The sequence below is a fragment of the Macaca nemestrina genome, chromosome 3 (assembly GCF_043159975.1).
Source record: "Macaca nemestrina isolate mMacNem1 chromosome 3, mMacNem.hap1, whole genome shotgun sequence".
NCBI classification, from domain to species: domain Eukaryota; kingdom Metazoa; phylum Chordata; class Mammalia; order Primates; family Cercopithecidae; genus Macaca; species Macaca nemestrina.
Genome location: NC_092127.1, coordinates 103,056,642 through 103,072,573, shown reverse-complemented (window position 1 = coordinate 103,072,573; position 15,932 = coordinate 103,056,642). Strand labels below are relative to the sequence as shown.

The following is a 15,932-nucleotide window of genomic DNA, read 5'->3' as shown; positions in this document are numbered from 1 at the left end:
CACGAGATCTATGAAGTCCTTTCAGTTAGTCAGAATTCTCTCCTAACTCTGTAAGTCTTCTGAACTTCTTAGCTCTGCCTTTGACTGAATCAAGACTATGAGAATTTCCAGGTATTGCATGTGTGTTAGCTATACAAACCCTACCACAAGGTTGCTAGTAGAAAAAGTATTTATTAGTGTGTGGTTTGTTTCCATAGAGTTTTTAACCTTAATTTTGCCTTCACTTTCCCCTGTATACCCTCAACTCTTTTGTGAGTATTATAATTTTAAATAAGAAAAAAATTCAGAACAGCTTCTTCCTAAATTCAATGTATCTGTGTTAAGGACAAGGTACTAGGGAATCACTTCCTCTCCTCCATCTGTTGTCATTACTGGGTAGACGTTGCACAAAATCAATGACACTACAAAGATCGAAAGAATAAAGATAATTTTCATGTCCCTTTTATTACTATTTCTTTTTATTTGTTTGTTTGTTTTGAGATGGAGTCTCGCTCCGTCGCCCAGGCTGGAGTACAGTGGTGCGATCTCGGCTCACTGCAACCTCCGTCTCCCAGGTTCAAGCAATTCTCCTGCCTCAGCCTCCTAAGTAGCTGGGTCTACAGGTGCACACCACCACACCTGGCTAATTTTTGTATTTTCAGTAGAGGCGGGGGTTTCACCATGCTGGCCAGGATGGTCTCGATCTCCTGACCTCGTGATCCATCTGCCTTGGCCTCCCAAAGTGCTGGGATTATAGGCGTGAGCCAGCATGCCTAGCCTTATTACTATTTCTTCAGGTAAATTAACTCATTGTAGAAAGTTCATGGAATCTATTAATAATCATAAATACATAAGCCTTTCCTGAGTGACCAAGAGTATGGAACAACAGAGCATATAAAGCCACAAGGTCAAAAGGAGGCAGAATGTCTTTCCACACACAAACAGAATCTTCTTGACCTATCACTGGACCCCTTTCATTTGACCCCACCTCTTACCTCTCTTTGATCAGTACAAGGGATTTCAACTGTGTGTGTGTGTGTGTGTGTGTGTGTGTGTGTGTGTGTGTGTGTTATTCCCTTGGGCTATCTAAGTGCTGTGCTCTCCCTTCCTTTATGAGTTTTGTTACTTACACATCTTGGAACTCCTCCAGCGTTTTCTGGGGTGTGAAGACATTTAATAAACTAATAATCTGAAAGAGAGCGGAAGGGACAGAGGAAAAGAGAGAAAGAAAAAAGAGAGAGAATGTATTATTTTTAAATTTTATTTCAACTCAAAGTCACTCACTAATGCTATGGTGGAAATGGAGAAGTTGGAAAAATTTCTAGAGCTGTCTCACAGGACACAGAAAAGTATACTCAGAAAGAACAGATGATCTGTCTTCAGGTTAATAATGCAGCTAAAAAGCTCAATTCTTGGGCAGAAGAAAGAATCAGAGAGATGCATAATTGTTACACTGCTTTCAAGTGTGATTCCTCGTGGCAGAATATGGGCCTTTGGGGGATTAAACAAAAAAGGAAGAAATGCGGTGTGAGAAGAGAGGTGGCAGTAAAACACTGTGCGAAACATAGCAAGGGGATACTTCTCCTCCAGATGAACAAAGTCGTATTCTACTTCATGACTTTTTTGTATTGTTACTTTATATTTTTTTACTTCTACCTCACCCTCAAATATTAAACTAATGCTCCAATAATATGTGTGGGGAAAGGTGCATTCTAGATGATATCAATGATGAATTTAGTAGAAAATTATTTAAAAGTTTTCTGCATTCAGTTAGAAGCTTTTTGTTTTCTGCTTTATTTTATATATTAGCTAGTAAAGAAATCTACCTTCTAGCATAAGCAAATTTTGTAAAAACCCCTTGTCACATTTCCAAATAGAGTTCATAGATCAATAACTCAAAATGTTCTTCCAGCTAAATATTTGGTACTAACGTGCCAGCAGGAAATGAATATAAAAATATACAGATACAAATCTTATACTCACAAGACAGTTGCAACTATTTTATAAAAAATAGATAAGTACAAGGTCAAGATTTAAGCAGCTTCAAAGCATCAATCAATGAATTTCAGTAAACTCTATAAATGATATAAAGACATATGGAGTAATAAACATAAAATGAAATTAAACACCTGAGAAATTGACTCAATTCTATGGAATGTTTTATGTCTCATGTAGTTTTAACTTATTGAGAAATTGTTGACAAAAAATAATCATAGTACCATCCAATATTTTCTAGTATACATATATATGGCAATGGTTGTCATATAGTTTTTTAAAAAATCATCTTTTCTAAAGCAACCTTTCAGTGTGAAATATTCATATAGAAATAAAATTGTTTTAAAATTATCTTTAAAACTTGTGATTAAAGTGCCATGTTATTCTGTATACTCAGTGCTAGTGAGTGTTGAAAACTGCCTATGAAGTACATCTTTCACTGTAACATCTACAGTGGCTCTGTTTCTCTAGGACTTTATCAATCTCATAAAGTAATTTATTTCATTTTGATATTTGTTCAAACAAAAACATTAGCGATTGTGTATAGAGCACACATTACACCCACACAAACATTCACATGAACACTCCTTAACAGTGGATAAATGCTAACCCAGATCAACTAGTGAACAAATAATCCAGATAATCTAAGAAATCTAGAAAATAGCATTACAATTTTAAATAAATCAAGTTTTATTGTTTTAAAAGGTAATTTATCAAGATCTATTCCCTACTGTATGTTCTTATTTTCCCTTTTCCTATGACCTTGTTTTATCACTTTTCACCCTTCGAGAAGTTCTCCTCTAGCCTTCCTTTGCTGTCTTATAAATTCTAATTCCTAGCAAGAGCCAATTTTAAAAATGCCTCTGTAGAAGGAGATTATCACAGCTATAAAGTTTCCATTTTAATTCAACAGTTTCCAGACAGGAATCTCAGTTCTTTTATTCCAGCATCTTCAGACACACGGATGTAAATCCGTGTTTGTCAGGCCCCACTAGTTCCTAGAATTGAATATTTATATTCTTTTTTTAAAATAACAATTTTAATCTAATTTTCAGTTGATAATAAATACAGAAAACAGGCGACCAAACTAACACCATAAAGAAGTATTTTCTAAATAGATTTTCTTCGTATTATTAAAGATTTAATGAGATTACTTTACTCTTCCTTTTCTTTCCACACTATTAACAGAGTTCTTATTAATGTGGAATTTACATTTGGTTGTAGTGGATTTCCTCTTCATAAAAAGTTCCAGAAATGTGTTTCTGCAGACTTCTGCATACATACATACACACATAAAAGGAAGGTAGCAGGTGGGGTGCTATTTATAAATTATCACTGCAATCTGGAACTCTTTTTTAGGCTTCATAAATATAAGTCTCCAAAATTTCAGTCAAGAACGGGAAGTATTATTCTCTCAAACTGACCAAGCAAGTGGGCATTTCTCCACATTGTATTGCCTTACAGGGTCTGGCATGAGGATGAGGGAAATATAAATACATGTATGGAAAACTTTCCATACATTTGATTCATTGCTTATATCCATCCATTTTCCATTGCCAATGTTATGCTCCATCCTCCTTGGCATAACAGAATACATTGCATTGATCATGTGGCTAATCTTGCACTTACCTTTATTTAACATACTGAAAGAACAAATTAGTATATAACTCTTCATAGGAACCATCCTTTCTATCATTTCTATATTCCTTTCTAGAAGTCTCATGTTTGTTGCATGGCTATATTAGATATGGGTGTGCAGTTCATAAAATTTTAATTTCTTGGTGAGGCCTTTGCTGCTTGGCCTATTTAAATGGGTAACCCTATCCCACCACACACTCACCAGTATTTTTAAATCTTCCTTGTTTGCTTTGCCTTACTTAATAGCACTTATCATCCCCTGACATTTTACACATTGACCTGTCTTATTGTGGATCGCCTTGCTCTTGCCAATAAAGCATGAGCTTCACCTGGGCAGGGATTTGTCTGTTTTCTTCACCATCTAGATCTGTGCCTGGCACATTTTATTCATTCAACACATATACGTCAAGTGACTGAATTAAAAAGTCATCAGGGTAGAGGAATAGAGGAAAAGAGAAATACTGTCATGGGGCCCAGATCTGCATATTTGCATTTCAAGTATCTTTCAACTTAATACTAATACATTTGTGTCTTCTCAGTGCTACTTGTAGATGGCGAGCATTATGGACAAGATACCTGGTTTATAAAACCACGCTGGTAATGTGTTCTGTGTAATTTTCATACATAAGAACTTTGTAGAGATAACTCTACAAAGGTATTCTACAACCTTAGAATGATTTTACTTGTAATAAAATTATTTTTTTATTTTTAAGAAAATAACATTTTATTTATAATTTATTATGTATTTATATGTAAAATATATTCAATGTATTTATTATAATTTATTTATTAATAAAAGTTTTCATTAAAATAATGAATTCTCTCCTATTTATCTTTACTAGGAACAAGTGGAGCACAGAATGAATTCTAGAGGTCTTGGCCTGTGATTGAAGGAGCTTAGATTCTGAAGTAAAGAAAGTCCTTTAATGGTCTACCCAGCTGAGTTCTGATGAGAAAAAGCTCTTGATCCCATTCTCAAGTGCTTTGCAAATATGTACTTGCATACTTGCCCATCCCTGAAAAAAATAAGATGCCAACACACAGTGGATTCACTGAACAATTAGAGGCCACCACCAGACTACAGCTGAAACTAAAAGGAGATAATATGAATAAAACTCAACTGTTAACAATTAAATCTAACTTATAAATTGAAATTAAACCTAAATTATAAAGAAATATAGCATGGTGCTTTGTAGGTTTTTTTTTTTTGTTTTTGTTTTTTTTCCTGGCTTTTGGCTTTGCTTGTCTTGTTTCTTTTTTGGAAAGCATGAAGCTCTCAATTTGGAGCAAGATAACCAAATATGGTAAATTTTCTAACTAGGGAAATATTTATAAAATTCAGCACTTCCACATCATATGGTTTTTAGGTGATTTTTAAGCAGAAAGCTACCACGAGGACAATGAAATTGAATGCAGCATATTGGCAGGATAAACAACCTTAAGAGGCAGGAATTGCAAAGTAAAGAAAGCCTTTCTTACTCAAGTACAGACACATTTTCTTTTTCCAATCTCACAAACTCCCACCGCCAGAATTTTCAAAATAACAAAACTCACGTTTTTATGGTTCACACACTTCATGAGGACCAGCTCCCGGTACGCTCTCTTGGCATGGGTTTGGTTCTGAAAGGGTCTGCTGAGCTTCTTAATGGCCACATTTCTGTCAAGGACAGCATCATACGCGGCACTGTAGAGATCCAAGAGCAACTCAGAATTAAGAGCAAAAGATTCCTTAGAACTCTTGCCTACTTGACTAAGGACACAGGTAAAGAAAATGCTATTTTGGAATCTTACTCAGATTTTGTATACTCTGGTCACATGCCAATCAGGCTGTAAGTAAAGATATAAGTGACTTGTATAAGAATATTCTACATGCTAGAAGGATGAAGAAGAGTTGAAGGAAGTGAAGGAGAAGGGAGAAACAGGAGAAGGGGAGAAGGAGAAGAGGGCAAAGGAGAAGAAAAAGATCTTGCCAAGAATATAGAATATAATTGCCTCAGTAAGTTGGTGGAATAAGAAGTAAGACAGACATTCAAATTTCCCACTAGTCATGAGACTATAGCAAGTCATTTAATCCCTCTGAGCTTGAATTTCTCATCTGTTAATATATGATATTTAATTTTTTATAGCTATAAAACTTCATTGTTCTTTGGTTGTTTTAAATCAACATTTTTTTCTATACCCATTCACAAGAACCAGGTGTTTTGTTTGTTTGTTACTGTTTTCTAGAAACAGAGTCTTGCTATATTCCCCCGGCTGGTCTTGAACTCCTGAGCTCAAGCTATCTTCCTGCCGCAGTCTGTTTAGTAGCTGTGACTACAGCCACATACTATGGCACCCAACTAAGAACCAATTTTTAAGGTGTGATGTTAATTGCCATAAAAGCACTTGTGGGCTGATGATCAAAGTGTACTCTCATTAACAACAACAAAGCTCAAAATAAGAAATGCAATCAGGAAATTTTAGAAACATAAATAACTGCATTTAAATACGAAGACAAAAATAAATGCTATTCATATGTGAAGCTTTCACACCGAGAATGAACATTTACAATGCTTTGAAAATAGGGGTGCTTTTACACTGTTGCTTTGAAAAAGCAATCTAAATATTTGGTGCTATTTCTCTCATATGTAGAATACATAAGTTTAGAGATCAAAGGAGAAAGTGAGAGAGGCTCTTTTTGCCATTATACCTAATGATGCACTCACAAAATATGTAACCCATCCCTGAAACTTTGAGTTCTGCTGGGTTTTATCTTAGTTGTCAGGAGGAAATGCAAAACCAGAATCCACTACAACTGATCTACTAAATTAGAAGTAACATTGACCACTGAAAGCTCACGCCACAGAACTCGGAGCCAGAAACGGAATTGCTATACCATAAGAAAATGACAGATTCACAGAATAAGGTTGAAAAAAGTCTTAGAGTTCACCGGGTCCATACTTCCATTTAACACTCATTCCTCTCTAAACTACGTCCATGAAAACTTTCACCAGTCTCTGTTTGCCCATCTCCAAAAACATGGAAATCATTGTATCTAAGCAGCTCTTTCTATTGTTGGGCAGCTTTGAGAATAGAAATGCCATCACTCTGATAAACAGTTATCTTTCTGCGGTTTCCACTGACTACTGTTAGTCCTGCCTTCCAGGGCAACTCAAAATAAAACATTTCCTTTCCATTATTAACCATAATATATGAAATCTATTAAAAGGCTGCACACAATGCCTGGCCTAGAGTAAACACTCAGTAACTCTTAGCTTTTAGCATTTTTCCCCTAAGTCTTTTCTTTCTTAAATTAAATATTACCAGTCCCCTACCATCACTTGTCAGATGTGGTTTCAAGTCCCATCACTATCTGGTCAGTTTCCTCTGAATAAACTCCAGTGTGTCAATATGCTCTGAAAATGCGGACCCTGTGCTAAATAAACATTGCTACTCTGGGTATAGAGTGTTACTGAAGATTAGGGTAGAGCTAGTAACTCTTTCATTCATTCCTTTGCTCATTCATTCAACAAACCTGTTCTGACATAGTTAAAACAGCTAAGTCTGTCCTGGAATTCTTTAATAATGACATTCCACACTATTTTTTCTTTCACTTTTTAAGCTATTTTATTTTATTTAAAGTTCCTGGGTACATGTGCAGAATGTGCAGGTTTGTTACATAGGTAAATGTGTGACATGGTGGTTTGCTGCACCTATCAACCCATCACCTAAGTATTAAGCCCATCATGCATTAGCTATTTTTCCTGATGCTCTCCCTCCTCTGCTTCCTGGCCCCAACGGGCCCCAGTGTGTGTGATTCCCTTCCCTGTATCCATGTTTTCTCATTTTTCAGCTCCCCCTTAGAAGTGAGAACATGCAGTGTTTGGTTTTCTGTTCCTGCATTAGTTTGTTGAGGATAATGGCTTCCAGTTCCATCCATGTCCCTGCAAAGTACAGATGTCATTCCTTTTTATGACTGCATAGTATTTCATGGTGTATATGTACCACATTTTCTTTATCCAGTCTATCACTGATGGGCATTTGGGTTGATTCCATGTCTTTGCTCCTGTGAACAGTGCTGCGATGAACATATGCGTGCATGTATCTTTATAACAGAATTATTTATATTCCTTTGGGTATATACCCAGTAATAGAATTGCTGGGTCAAATGATATTTAGGTTCTAGGTCTTCGAGGAATGCCACACTGTCTTCCACAATGGGTGAACTAATTTACATTCCCACCAACGGTGTAAAAGCATCCCTATCTGCAGCCTTGCCAGCAAATGTTGTTTCTTGACTTTTTAATAATCACCATTGTGAATGATGCAAAATGGTATCTCATTGTGGTTTTGATTTGCATTTCTCTGATAACCAGTAACGTTGAGCTTTTTTTCATGTTTGTTGGCCACATAAATGTCTTCTTTTGAGAAGTGTCTGTTCATGTCTTTTGCTCTCTTTTTATGGGGCTGGTTTTTTTCTTGTACATTTGTTTAAATTTCTTGTAGACTCTGGATATTAGACCCTTGTCAGATGGATAGATTGCAAAAGTTTTTCCCATTCTGTAGGTTGTCTGTTCAGTCTGATGATAGTTTCTTTTGCTGTCCAGAAACTCTTTAGTTTAATTAGATCCCATTTGTCTTTTTATGCTTTTGTTGCAATTGTTTTTGCCATTTTCATCAGGAAATCTTTGCCCATGCCTATATCCTGAATGGCATTGGCTAGATTTTCTTCTAGGGTTTTTATAGTTTGGGGTTTTATATTTACGTCTTTAATCCATCTTGACTTAATTTCTGTATAAGACATAAAGAAGAGGTCCAGTTTCAATTTTCTGCATATGGCTAGTCAGTTTTCCCAGCACCATTTATTAAATAGGGAACGCTTTCCCCATTGCTTGTTTTTGTCATATTTGTCAAAGATCAGATGGTTGTAAATGTGCAGTCTTATCTCTCAGTTCTCTATTCTGTTCCATTGGTCTATGTTTCTTTATTCATCTTTTTTTTTTTTTTGGACTAGTACCATGCTGTTTTGGTTATTGTAGCCTTGCAGTATAGTTTGAAGTCAGATAGGGTGATGCCTCCAGCTTTCTTCTTTTTGCTTAGGATTGTCTTGGCTATTGGGCTCTTTCTTGTTCCAAATGATTTTGTAAATAGTTTTTACTAATTCTGTGAAGAATGTCAATGGTAGTTTAATGGGAATTGCATTAAATCTATAAATTACTTTGGGCAGTATGGCCATTTTCACAATATTGGTTCTTCCTATTCATGAGCATGGAATGTCTTTTCATTTGTTTATGTCCTGATTTCCTTGAGCAGTAGTTTGTAGTTCTCTTTAAAGAGGTCCTTTATATCCCTTGTTAGCTGTATTCCTAGGTATTTTATTCTCTCTGTAGCAATTGTGAATGGGAGTTCATTTATGATTTGGCTCTCTGCTTGTCTGTTGGTGTATAGAAATGTTTGTGACTTTTTCAGATTAAATTTGTATCCTGAAACCTTGCTAAAGTCACTTATCAGCTTAAGGAGCTTTTGGGCTGAGATTATGGTGTTTTCTAGATATAGGATCATGTCATCTGCAAACAAAGACAATTTGATTTCCTCTCTTCCTATTTGAATACCCTCTGTATTTCTTTCTCTTGCCTGATTGTCCTGGCCAGAATTTCCTTTACTATGTTTAATAGGAATGGAGAGAGAGGGGATCCTTGTCTTGTGTTGGTTTTCAGGGGGAGTGCTTCCAGCTTTTGCCCATTCAATATGATAGTGGCTGTGGGTCTGCTGTAAATGGCTCTTATTATTTTGAGGTATGCTCCTTCAATACTTAGTTTATTGAGAGTTTTAACATGAAGTGATGTTAAATTTTATCAAAAGACTTTTCTGCATCTGTTGAAATAATCATGTGGTTTTTGTCTTTAGTTCTGTTTGATGTGATGAACTGCATTTATTGATTTGAGTATGTTAAACCAGCCCTGCATCTCGGGGATGAAGCCAACTTGATTGTGGTGGATAAGCTTTTTTATGTGCTGCTGGATTCAGTTTGCCAGTATCTTATTGAGGATTTTTGCATCAATTTTAATCTGGGATATTTGCCTGAAGTTTTCCTTTTTTGTTGTTATATCTCTGCCAGCTTTTGGTATCAGGATAATGCTGGTCTCATAAAATGAGTTAGGAAGGAGTCCCACCTTTTCAATTGTTTGGACTAATTTCAGAAGAAATAGTACCAGCTCCTCTTTGCCCCTCTGGTAGAATTCAGCTGTAAATCCATCTGGGCTTTTGTTTGGTTGGTAGGCTATTTATTATTGCCTCAATTTTAGAACTTGTTATTGGTCTATTCAGGGATTCAGCTTCTTCCTGGTTCAGTCTGGGGAGGGTGTATGTGTCCAAGAGTTTATCCATTTCTTCTAGATTTCCTAGTTTGTGTAGAGGTGTTTATAGTATTCTCTGATGGTAGTTTGTATTTCTGTGGGGTGATAACCCCTTTATCATTTTTTATTGTATCTATTTGATTATTCTCCCTTTTCTTCATTATTAATCTAGTTAGTGGTCTAGTTTATTAAAATTTTTTTAAAAAAAAACAGCTCCTGATTCATTGATTTTTTTTTTTGAAGGATTTTTCATGTCTCTCTCTCCTTCAGTTCTGCTCTGAGCTTGGTTATTTCTTGTCTTCTGCTAGCTTTGGGGTTTGTTTGCTCTTAGTTCTCTACTTCCTTTAGTTGTGATGTTGGGGTGTCAATTTGAGATCTTCCTAGCTTTTTTAAGTGGGCACTTAGAGCTATAAATTTTCCGCTTGACACTGCTTTAGTTGCATCCCAGAGGTTCTGGTATGTTGTCTCCTTGTTCCCATTGGTTTCAAATAATTGCTTGATTTCTCCCTTAATTTCATTATTTACCCAGGAGTCATTCAGGAGCATATTGTTCAACTTTCTCGTAGTCGTGTGGTTTTGAGTGAGTTTCTTAATCTTGAGTTCTAATTTGATTGTGCTGTGGTCTGAACGACTGTCTGTTATGATTTCAGTTATTTTGCATTTGCTTAGGAGTGTTTTATTTGTAATTACGCTATCAATTTTAGGGTAAGTGCCATGTGGCATTGAGAAGAATGTATATTCTGTTGTTTTTGGGGTGGAAAGTTCTGTAGCTATCTATCAGATCCACTTGATCCAGAGCTGAGTTCAAGCCCTGAATATCTTTGTTAATTTTTTGTCTCGATGATCTGTCTAATATTGACAGTGGAGTGTTAAAGTTTCCCACTATTATTGTGTGGGAGTCCAAGTCTCTTTGAAAGTCTCCAAGAACTTCTTTTACGAAACTGTGTGCTCCTGTATTGGATGTATATATATTTAGGAGAGTTAGCTCTTGTTGAATTGAACCCTTACCATTATGTAATGCCCTTTTTTTTTTTTTTAAATCTTTGTTGGTTTTAAAGTCTGTTTTTCAGGAACCAGAATTGCAACCCCTGCCTTTTTCTGCTTTCCATTTGCTTGATAAATTTTCCTCTATCCCTTTATTTTGAGCCTATGTGTGTCTGTGCACAGATATTGGTCTCTTGAATATAGCAGACTGTTAGGTCTTGTCTTTTTATCCAGCTTGCCATTCTGTCTTTTAATTAGGGCATTTAGCCTATTTACATTTAAAGTTAATATTGTTATGTGTAAATTTGATCCTGTCATCATGATGCTGACTGGTTATTTTGCAGGCTTGTGAATATACTTGCTTCATACTGTCATTGGTCTCTGTACTCCAGCATGTTTTTGTAGTGGCTGGAAATGGTTTTTCCTTTCATATTTAGTGTTTCCTTCAGGAGCTCTTGTAAGGCAGCCCTGGTGGTGACAAATTCCCTCAGCATTTGCTTGTCTGTAAAGGATTTTATTTCTCCTTCATTTATGAAGGTTAGTGTGGCTGGATATGAAATTCTGGGTTGGAAACTCCTTTCTTTAAGAATGTTGCATATTGGCCTCCAATCTCTTCAGACTTGTAGGGTTTCTGCTGAGGGGTCTGTTGTTAGTCTGATGGCTGTCCCTTTGTAGATGACCTGGCCTTTCTCTTTGGCTGCTCTTAACATTTTTTCCTTCATTTTGGCCTTGGAGAATTTGATTACGTGTCTTGGAGTTAATCTTCTCATGGAGTATCTCACCGGGGTTCTTTGGATTTCCTGAATGTGAATGTTGGTCTGTCTTACTAGGTTGGAGAGGTTCTCCTGGATGGTATTTTGAAGTATGTTTTCCAACTTGCTTCCATTCTCCCCAACTCTTTCAGATGCTCCAATCAGTCATATGTTCGGTCTTTATACATAATCCCATAGTTCTCAGAGGTTTTGTTCATTCCTTTTCATTCTTTTTTCTCTAACCTTGCCTGAATGTCTTATTTCAGCAAGATAGTCTTCAGGCTCTGAGATCCTTTCCTCTACTTGGTCTATTTGGCTATTGATACTTGTGGTTGAATTGTGAAGTTCTTGTGTTGTGTTTTTCAGCTCCATCAGGTCATTTATGTTCCTCTCTAAACTGGTTATTCTGGTTAATAGCTCCTGTAATGTTTTATCATGGTTCTTAGCTTCTTTGCATTGGGTTAGAACATATTCCTTTAGCTCAGCAAAGTTCATTATTACCCACCTTTTGAAGACTACTTCTGTCAGTTCATCCATTGCAGTCTTACCCCAGTTCTGTGCCCCCACTGGAGAGGTGCTGCAATCATTTGGAGGAGAAGAGGCACTCTGGCTTTTTGAGTTTTCAGCATATTTGCATTGATTCTTTCATATCTTCATGGATTTTTCTACCTTTGATTTTTCAGGCTGCTGACCTTTGGATGGGGTTTTTGTGGGGTCTTTTGTTGATTTGTTGCTTTCTGTTTATTTTTCTTTTAATGGTATGGCCGAACTTCCATAGGGCTGCTGTGGTTTACTGGGGGACCACTCCAGACCCAGTTCAGCTGGGTCCCTCCTGCTCTTGGAGGTATCACCAGCAGAGGCTGCTGAACAGCAAAGATGGCTGCCTGCTCCTTCCTCTGGAAGCTCCATCCCAGAGGGGCACCAAGCTGATGCTGGCCAGAACACTCCTGTATGAGATGTCTGGCAACCCCTGTTGGGAGGTCTCACCCAGTCAGGAGGCACAAGATCAGGGACCTGTTTAAAGAAGCAGTCTGGCTGCCCCTTGGCTGAGCAGGTTGGGCCGTGCTGGGGAGAATCCCCCTCATCTGGACTGCCAGTAGGTGGGAAAGACTAGGTCCCCCAAACTGTGAGACTCTGGCCACCCCTCCCCTCAGGGGCTCCTTCCCAGGGATATCAGAGTCCTGTCTGAAAACCCCTGGCTGGAGTTGCTACAATTCCTGCAGGGAGGCCCTGCTCAGTGAGGAGGGATAGATCCAGGCTCCACCTAAAGAAGCTCCACCTAAAGAACGATCTGCCACAGCCACTGTGATGTGCTAAGGGGAATTCCTCTCAGTTCAAACCACCCGGTCTCCCTGACACCAGCAGGGCAAAATGGCCAACTGGAGTTGCAGTGACGGTGAATGGCCACCCCTTCCCCAGGAACTCGGTTGTCTTAGGCATTGTCCAGCCTGCCGCCACTGGTTGCAACCCAAGCAGTTGGCACAGCTCTGTGCCTGGAACCAAGGGCCCTCGTGATGTGGGCTCACAAGGGGATCTTCTGATCCACAGGATGCATAGATCCATGGAAAAAGCATGGTTTCCCAGATGGGTCAGCACAGTCACTCACCGCCTCTCTTGGCTGGGTGTGGGTGATGAAGCAGGATTCACTCACTGTTTTCATTCTTCTCAGTGGGAGCTGCTGACTGGAACTGCTTCTATTTTTTTTTTTTTTTTTTTTTTTTTTCCGAACAGAGTTCTGCTCTTGTTGCCCAGAATGGAGTCCAATGGCACAATCTTGGCTCACCACAGCCTCCGTCTCTTGGGTTCAAGTGATTCTCCTGCCTCAACCTCCTGAGTAACTGGGATTACAGTCATGCGCCACCATGCCTGGCTAATTTTGTATTTTTAGTAGAGACAAGGTTTCTCCATGTTGGACAAGCTGGTCTCAAACTCCCGACCTCAAGTAATCTGACCGCCTCAGCTTCCCAAAGTGCTGGGATTACAGGTATGAGCCACCACACCTGGCCTGGAGCTGCTTCTAATTGGCCATCTTGGCTCCTCTCCCTCCGTCCACCCTATTGACTCACAGTGAGCCTATGTTAATTTAAAATACTGTCTCTTAAAAATCTTGTGCTGCTCTTACACTAATACGTCAGCACTGGTGTTTCTGTGCTTGTGCTTGTTCTTTTTCACCTACCAATGGCAGCACAAAGAGTCAAGTGGTCATGTATCTTATAGGTAACATATAAGGGCAACAGTGGATTTGGAAACACAGGAACTAAACTTACTTTCTAAAGTTAAGTCATTGTATTGGCAGAAAATTGATCCATCACCTCAAAGACAAGGACTAAATCTTAAGCCAAAATTAACTTAGCTGAAACTATTAAAATATCAAAAGAAAGAATGGCAATCAGTCATGAAGGCATATGAGGGAGTTGAAGAGGCAAACTCTGGCACTGCTTGGCCAAATAAGAAAGTACCTTTTTTATTATTAGGTAGGTCCAGACATCCTGTCAGCCAAGCAGATGGACACATTCATATTGTGATTGTCAGAAACTACAGCCAGTTTGCATTCTGATCAAAGTCTCCTTGGGCTGATTCTATCCTCTACAGTCAACATTATACTAATCAAAACTTATTCAGAATATGTGTATAAGAATATTATCTATATTTGGTCAGCCTCACTGTTACATCTTTCATAATTAAAAAAAAAATTTGGCATCTGGTTTTGTATGTGAGATGGTAGTGAGGATTGTCAATGTGAGTTTGAGTCCCTGAGATATTGACCAGATCATGCAAGACAGTGGGCCATCCCCCTATCTCATATGGAAAAACGGAGAAAATGCCACCCTCTGGGATTTCTTGGCAAGCAAAAAAACTAGACAGTTCTCCTGGAAACGCTGTGGCATTCTCCCTCTGTCTGGTACTTCCTCCTCGAAGCAATTTTAGGTATGAATGTCAGCCCTCCTGCTTACTAAATGTGATCAAGTTATTTACACTTTCTGACATTAGTTTCCTCATACTTAAAATGAAGAGAATAACAACTTGACAAGCTTGTTGTAACAAGTAAAAGAGTTAATAACGTATAGATAATGCCTCACTTAGAGTGAGCACTGAGTAAATGATGGCTATTACTATTTTTAAAATCAGTGTTCTTCCCAGATTCATTATGTCATGTAGGACAGGATAAAGCATGAATTCCTAGAGCATAGGCAACAATTGGACACATATCTGCTAACCAGTAGTTGTTTAGTCTTTCTGCTAATTACAAATACATTCAACTGTACCACCACCATGACCACATTTTTCAAGTATGTCCCATGACATCATAAAATATATCTTCCAAAAAGACAAAAAGCTTTGTTAAATTTTGAATACATTATAAGCTGGGCACAGTGGCATGTGCCTGTAGTCCCAGTTACCCAGAAAGCTGAGGCAGGAGGATTGCTTGAGCCCAAGAGTTCAAGACCAGCATGGGCAACATAGTGAGACCACCCCATATCAATAAAAATAATAAATACATACATCCATATATACACTGTAGCCATACAGTTGTCTAGCTTACCACTTTAATAAACTATCTGTATGATATGTTTTTAACAAACCCCCTATTCCCAATGATCACTACACACTACACCCTGTCTTAACGGTTCACAGGGTATCATTTCTTTTTTTTTTTTTTTTTTTTTTGAGACGGAGTCTCGCTCTGTCACCCAGGCTGGAGTGCAGTGGCCGGATCTCAGCTCACTGCAAGCTCTGCCTCCCGGGTTTACGCCTTTCTCCTGCCTCAGCCTCCCGAGTAGCTGGGACTACAGGCGCCCGCCACCTTGCCCGGCTAGTTTTTTGTATTTTTTAGTAGAGACGGGGTTTCACCGTGTTAGCCAGGATGGTCTCGATCTCCTGACCTCGTGATCTGCCCGTCTCGACCTCCCAAAGTGCTGGGATTACAGGCTTGAGCCACCGTGCCTGGCCCACAGGGTATCATTTCTAACCAACACAAGAAACAGTGTCGAGTTCACGAGGTGTCTCTTATAAGCTATCCCTTCCTCTAAAGAAATAAGAACTTTTGCCTATCTTGAATTGTGTGGATACTGTGGTTTGGTTTACTGAACTTCCTATGACTCTTTTATGTCATACCTTCCTATATTAAAGATACTTCAGAGTTAAGTGTACAATTCCCAGAAGTTTTTGCAGCTAGCACTCTGGATTCCAGTAAGATCCTGCAGATGCACCTATGAGCGATTTGTAAGGCAGAAGTGAGGATGATCAG

The 15,932-nt window shown here is 38.3% G+C and overlaps 1 protein-coding gene across 13 annotated transcripts in view; it reads right to left on the bottom strand.

Annotated features, from left to right (window-relative positions):
- The window catches only part of LOC105479668 (mitogen-activated protein kinase 10), a 338,499-nt gene that overhangs the window by 85,179 nt on the left and 237,388 nt on the right, over positions 1 to 15,932 (bottom strand). For all 13 annotated transcript variants that reach the window (XM_011737775.3, XM_011737776.3, XM_024792191.2 and 10 more), the window contains 2 exons: positions 5,167 to 5,296; positions 1,110 to 1,168 (listed from right to left, as the gene is read on the bottom strand). In XM_011737775.3, the coding sequence (XP_011736077.1) occupies positions 1,110 to 1,168; positions 5,167 to 5,296 (189 nt within the window). The remainder of the gene's footprint in view (positions 1 to 1,109; positions 1,169 to 5,166; positions 5,297 to 15,932) is intronic.